The sequence below is a fragment of the Trifolium pratense genome, linkage group LG6 (genome assembly GCF_020283565.1).
Source record: "Trifolium pratense cultivar HEN17-A07 linkage group LG6, ARS_RC_1.1, whole genome shotgun sequence".
Lineage (NCBI taxonomy): Eukaryota > Viridiplantae > Streptophyta > Magnoliopsida > Fabales > Fabaceae > Trifolium > Trifolium pratense.
In genome coordinates, this window is record NC_060064.1 from 25,317,671 (window position 1) to 25,324,776 (window position 7,106).

General features: G+C 32.3%; 1 protein-coding gene across 1 annotated transcript; it reads left to right on the forward strand.

The window, feature by feature from the left end:
- The first annotated feature begins 2,956 nt into the window (after positions 1–2,956).
- LOC123888402 (glycerol-3-phosphate 2-O-acyltransferase 6-like) lies at positions 2,957–6,709 on the forward strand. The gene is made up of 2 exons (XM_045937456.1): positions 2,957–3,709; positions 5,721–6,709. Exons 1-2 carry the CDS (start codon positions 3,083–3,085, stop codon positions 6,588–6,590), a joined length of 1,497 nt encoding a protein of 498 aa, XP_045793412.1. The 5' UTR covers positions 2,957–3,082; the 3' UTR covers positions 6,591–6,709.
- The last annotated feature ends 397 nt before the right edge of the window (positions 6,710–7,106 follow it).

Sequence of the window (7,106 nt, forward strand, 5' to 3'; positions counted from 1 at the left end):
CGCTATTTTCAAGGATAGAAATTGTTATGGAGCAGGTATGTCCATTCGAGACGTGGAAATTTCATTAGAGCACAAACCATGTGGAGGAAAGGTAGCCCACTACCTCATGAAGCCGAAGCTTGGAGCTTGAAGGAAGCACTACATTGGATCAAGAATTTGGGTTATACTAACATATCATTAGAACTAGATTGTAAACTAGTTGTACATGGTGTCGCCGGTAATCTCAATTCTAAAACTGAATTTGGTGCTATTTTATCTCTTTGTAAGGCAATAAAATTGTTATTACAAAACTTGAAGATATGTTTTATTAGGAAATAAGTCAACAATGTTGCTCATTTGTTAGCTAGAGCATCATTGTCTTTTGCTAGCTAGTCACCAAGAGTTTGAATACCTACCATTAGGGACGGATTGAAAGGGGGGCAGGTAGTGGCCAAGGCCCCCGCCTCCCCCTCATATATGTATATTATTATGTCTCAATTATCTATCTATAACACATTAGTTTAGTATTATGAATTATACTATGGTAAAAATAAATGACTAACATAAAATATATCGGTCCTTAAATATATGAAATATTAATTGTCAAATAAAGTGTATTGAAATTACAAAATATTCTCAAATATGTCTATTATTAGTAATTTTTGGACAAACTGACTAGCATAAAACATATTTGAGGACCAAACTAACAAAGGAAAAATAAATTTGAAAATTAAAATGACTAAAAAAAAATATGTTTAAGGCTCAAAATAATTATTCTTATTTCCGGCCACCCGTGCAATAAGTTTGTGGATCCGTCCCTGCCTACCATCTTGTATTATGAATGTTTTGTCGAATGAAATGAGTTAAATTTCTTACCGTAAAAAAAAACAAATAATAAAAATTAAAGACTGTCGTGAATAATGCAATGATCCGCTTAAAATGTAAGGTGTCGCACACAATTGAAAGAGAAATTTATTAGTAAATAGACAATTTCAAAATGGTTGGCCGTGAATCATACGTACAATTCATTAAATTTATAAATAGTTTATACAATACTATACTATATATTTACAGAATGTAGTACTACTAGCTATCCTTTTTTTATCAAGTAGTTTTTTTTTATTTTTATAAGCAAAATAGTATTACAATATAAGGGAATACAAGAGATACTCAATCTCTTACAATGCAAAACAAATTATAGTATATTTTGAAAACAACCATAAGGATTAAAACACTACTCAGAAAAAGACAACAAACAATGACATTCAGATCGGCCACTAAACCAAACCCAAGATATAGCTTTAATATCGTCCAATATAGAGACGGCATTAGGCAAAGTCCCATTGAAAATCACATTATTCCTAAGCTTCCATATGCACCTTGTGGTATCTAACCAAATCAAGTGTCTAATAACCTTTTTTAGATTTAATCATATTTCCGAAGTGCATAAAGTTATTCAATCCTTCCATATCCGGTGACAAACTACATCCTACCCATCTAAAAACCTCATTCCACACACCTTTGATAAAAGAACAACGAAAGAAAAGATGAGAACAGTCTTCAATGTCCATAAAGCACAAAATACAAGGGAGATCATGCAGATTGAGTACAATACCTCTGTGGTTTAACGTTGTCCTGATAGGTAATTTCTGTAATAATAACCTCAGACAAAAAAAATTAACCTTCGATGGAACATCATTTTTCCACAAATTTCGAATGGCGTCCAGCACATTAGAATCCCAACTACCGAAGTTTTGAAATTCAAGCAATAAGGTATAACAAGATTTTACTGAAAAAATACCAACCGAGTTCGGCACCCACCTCCACCTGTCAATACCATTCAGATGTAACGAGATACCTGTAAGCAAATTCTGAAGTTCAAGCAGCTGTCGATTTTCAATATCACGCCACTATCAATTTTATTAAGTAGTTTAATGGCTTAGAAATTTCACCTTAAAGTAGAATAAGTGGAATATCCGGGGTTCGAACCCGACTACTACACATATAGTGTGATATCCCTACCAAACTGAACTAAGCTCACAGGGACTACAAGCTATCTTTTTTTAATGGTGAATTGGTCAAAGTCGTTAAAGTTTTAAACATGTGGTCAGAGTTTCATTTTCTACTTTATACGAATGGAGAAAATTTGGTTAGAAGGGAAGAACTTATCTTATATGTTTCACATATTCTCTGACATAGATTAGACATCGTTGAAAGTTAATACAAATATCATATTAACCCAATCACTAACTATCATTTTATTCTAGAAAATTATTCCACCACCTATTATTAATTTCTTCAACCGTATTCCTTTTTCTAAGAGAAATTTATCAACATGTGTATATATTGTCCTTTTTTTTTCATTAAAAAGATACGTTGATTGCACATGCACACCTTTAAATGAAGGTGCAGAGAAAATCATGTTATGGACATGGAAACAAAAATGCTCTTACTCAATCAATGATACTATGCCGTAAGAGAGTCACAACGTAATGGTGGAGATTTTGTGGTGGATATAGGAAACTAAAATCATATATTAGTGTCCAAAAGGTTCAAATAAAATTCTACTTAATCATGCATATCAAAGAAACAGAAAATGTGAGAAGGGATTTTAATTATAAATTTAAAGTTCGCAAGGTGTCATTTCACTAGGGTTTTTGTTGTTAATTTTAAAAAAGAATAAGGATATTAAAAAGTATCTAATTACATAAAAAAGTTTTAGGAAAATAACATGTTAATAAGACAAATGTGTTAAATTTTTATTGGAATTTGCACACTCAAATTTCTAAACATTAATATTTTGTATCATTAAACTTAAATTTTTACTTTTAGATAGCTTAATATGCACCTTAGGTAAACTTTTGCATGACCCAAAATTGTAAGCACGAATCATGATATATGGAGACATATGGTGTGGTCTCCCACACCCTACCCCTTCCCATTTATTATAACTGCGCAACAATAGGTCAACAACATTACCATTTTTCTTCCCCAACTCCTTTTAAAAACCCCTCCTCCTTTTATCTCCTCATAACATTTCTAACTTTTCTATATATCTCATTCACTTCACACCCATCATCTCAACCTCACATCCCATTTTCTTATGATCATGGGAGCTTTTCACCATTTCAAACCAATCTCAAAATGCAACAAGACCCAAGATAGATCAAACCAAACCGTGGCATCCGACTTAGATGGCACGCTTCTTATATCTCGAAGCGCTTTCCCTTACTACATGCTTGTTGCTACCGAAGCCGGTAGTTTCCTAAGAGGAATCATCCTCTTAATCTCCGTCCCTTTCGTCTACTTCACGTACCTTTTCATCTCTGAAACCATTGCCATCAAAACATTGATCTTCATAACCTTTGCAGGTCTAAAGATCAATGACGTTGAAATGGTTTCAAGGTCGGTGTTGCCAAGGTTCTATGCTGAGGACGTGCGTCCTGAGACATGGAATGTGTTCAATTCTTTTGGTAAGCGTTACGTTATCACGGCTAGTCCGAGGTTGATGGTGGAGCCATTTGTTAAGAATTTGTTGGGAGGTGATAAAGTGATTGGAACTGAACTTGAGGTGACAAAAAGAGGGTGGTTGACTGGGTTTGTTATGGAACCTGGAGTTCTTGTTGGGGAGCTCAAGAAAGAAGCTGTTGTCAGAGAGTTTGAGTCTAATTTGCCTGATTTGGGACTGGGAGATAGTGAAAGTGATCATGACTTTATGTCAATTTGCAAGGTTAGTATAATTCACATTTCTCTCACAAAGTGTATGTTTCTAACTTTTCATCAAACATATTTAACATAGATTTATTTATGCTTGTGTTATTAGTGATAGCTAGATTACTCTTAAATTACTCTCCAAGTTTTTATTTTTAGGATATTTATTGTCCAAGTTGATAAAATACATTTTATATAAAGTATCAATGAATACCAAAAGAATTTGTGTAATATAATGTAAAGTTTAATTTTAAATTGCGGTTGTGATTGCATTGTTAAGATCTTTTTTTTTTGGTAGAGGCATTGTTAAGATCTTTAATAAATTACGAAATCAAACTCAGATATAATTAGAATTGTGAACGAAATTTAGTCATAAAAATTACCTCAAAATCTTAATGTTATGTCCATAATTAGTGTTGCGGACCACAATATTTAAAATCGCATCCAACAAAATAAATGGACATTTTTTTTAGGTTACAAAATGGACATTAAAATATCCATTTATTTTGATACATCAGAAAATAAAATAAATGGACATCATCATTGTAGTATCATTATCATTCTAATTTATATTCACTCAATGTTGATTTGATTTTTGTTCAACTTAATTTCTATTATTGGAAAGATGCCAGTTGTGAGCTTTCATTGGACTGTTTCTTAGCTCAATCAACCTATATTTTTTTTCATAAAAAAAGTTAGTACTATACTCTTTTCTAAATTTAAATTTATGTTTGGTGTGAGAATTAATGACTATGACATATGTTGTTATTGGCCATAATGAGCCTCTCTTCCAGTTCCAGTCTTTGTTTCTACTATCTCACGGCATACCCCTCCATTGTTTGATCTATATCATTCTTTTTCCATATACTTACCACCATCAACATGTGGTCCCTCAATGTTTTTGTTTTTTGTCGAGTAGCTAAGTAGATAATAATTTTACTTTTAAGATGAATAACTAGGGTATCTGAAATCCGAACCTGACCCATAGATATATAATACAACGCCCCTGCTAACTCAATTAAACTTACCGGGAAGTGGTCCTCGATGTTCTATATGCACTATTTTGGATAAAGTTTAGTTCCTTTATTTTTATTTGCCACTCTGTTTTTCAGTTGAGTAGCTCTTCTCTCTATTGTAAACCATAACTCTTAACTACTTTCATATATACACTAATTATTGTGACTTATAAGTCATGCATCAACCATATTTAATTTCCAAATTGAGTGGTATGTAGTACTTCCACAAATTTCTAATGTCTAACCACTTTGAACATAAAATCCAAACCCTATACTTTGTTATTCATGTAAATGATATGCAAAAAGTGTAAAATTATAATCTCACTCCATAACTAATCATGAGTTACTAGTAAGCACAATCCTTGTGACTTTGACTGTCTCACAACTTAATATGGTCAAGGAATTCTTAAAGATTGTTTGATTAAAATCAGACGGTTTAAATTTAAAGTTCAGCAAATAAGTTAAAACTATAATTACAAACCATGGATCAAAATCACATGACTGAGATAGGGAACAAATTTCAGAAATTAATCTATACAATATTATATAATTGTGCAAGCCAATTTTTTTTTGCTATTCTAGTTAGAGAAACATTCATAGGACTAATTTTAGACAAGAGTTGGTAATGAAATTTTGTAATAAGACAGCATATCAGCCAAATTAAAAACTAGCTCAACTAATGATCATGTTTTTTTTTAATTAAGGCAATATTAGAAATTTAATCAACGGTTACAACTTTTAATTGGGGTCACTAGCTATAAAGTACTAATACGGACACAAATATCTAACACGATATATTGACACAAAAGTGAGTGAATGTAACATCATGTGCCAATGTCATATAATTGTTGGATAGTGACACATGTCAGATACTAGACACACATTTAATCTGAAGTGTCAGTGTCACATATAAGTTAATAGAAGTTAAATGCATGAATTTGATGAAAAATGTCACTCATGATTACTATAGATCTTACAAAAGTCATTAACTACAATATTATTTTCCCCTTGCAGGAAGGTTATATGGTTCCAAGAATTAAATGTGATCCTCTACCAAGAACTAAACTTTTAAGCCCCATTATTTTCCATGAGGGTAGATTTGTTCAAAGACCAACACCAATTATTGCCCTATTGACATTCCTATGGTTACCAATTGGCATAATACTTTCCATCTTAAGGGTATACCTTAATATCCCATTACCTGAAAAAATTGCTTGGTATAATTATAAACTACTAGGAATCAAAGTAATTGTTAAGGGTACCCCTCCACCAGCACCCAAAAAAGGACAAAAAGGTGTACTATTAGTTTGTAACCACCGCACAATTTTGGACCCTGTGGTTACAGCAGTTGCATTAGGGAGAAAAATTAGTTGTGTCACATATAGTATAAGTAAATTCAGTGAAATAATTTCACCAATTAAAGCTGTGGCACTATCAAGGGAAAGAGAAAAAGATGCGGCAAATATAATGAAATTACTTGAAGAAGGCGATTTAGTGATTTGTCCAGAAGGAACGACTTGTAGGGAGCCGTTTCTTCTAAGATTCAGCGCACTATTTGCTGAATTAACTGATAGGATTGTACCGGTCGCAATTAACACAAAACAAAGTGTGTTTCATGGTACAACGGTTCGCGGATTTAAAGTGTTGGATCCTTATTTCGTGTTCATGAATCCGGTTCCTACTTATGAAATCACTTTCTTGAATCAAATTCCTAAAGAACTTACATGTAGTGGTGGAAAACCTGCTATTGAAGTTGCTAATTATATTCAAAGGGTTCTTGCAGGAACACTTGGATTTGAGTGTACCAATTTGACAAGAAAAGATAAGTATGCTATGCTTGCTGGTACTGATGGAAGAGTTGCATCTAAGAAGGAAAAAGCTTGAAGTAGAAAAAAGGGACAAAGTTTTTTTCCCTTTTGATTGATTTCTATATAGCTACCAAATTATGTTTTGAAATGTTTAGATTTTTATGATAGTAATAAAAACTTATTCTTATGATGCCATTGAAAAAATTACATTTTATGTATATTTTTTTATTACTATTGATGATATATACAAACTAAAGTTCCTATTATTGGGCCAATTCATGAACTTTAGTTCATTTTGTTCCTTATAAGAACATGTGGGACAAGACAAGGTAGATAAGCTAGGGTAACATACCATATTTTTTATCTGAATTTGTGTGATACAACATGTAGAAATAAGTGAATACATGTAATGTCTTTTTCTGTCATGTGTCTGGAAGAGCAGCTGAGATGGTGAATTAAGGTTAAGAAAAAATATTTAATATATTAGAGGCACGAGTTTAAATTGAAAACAAAAATACCCCATATTAAAATTCAAATGATCAGGTCTCAGATTCAAAACCTTCTAGGACTACAATTTATGTGATAGATCACT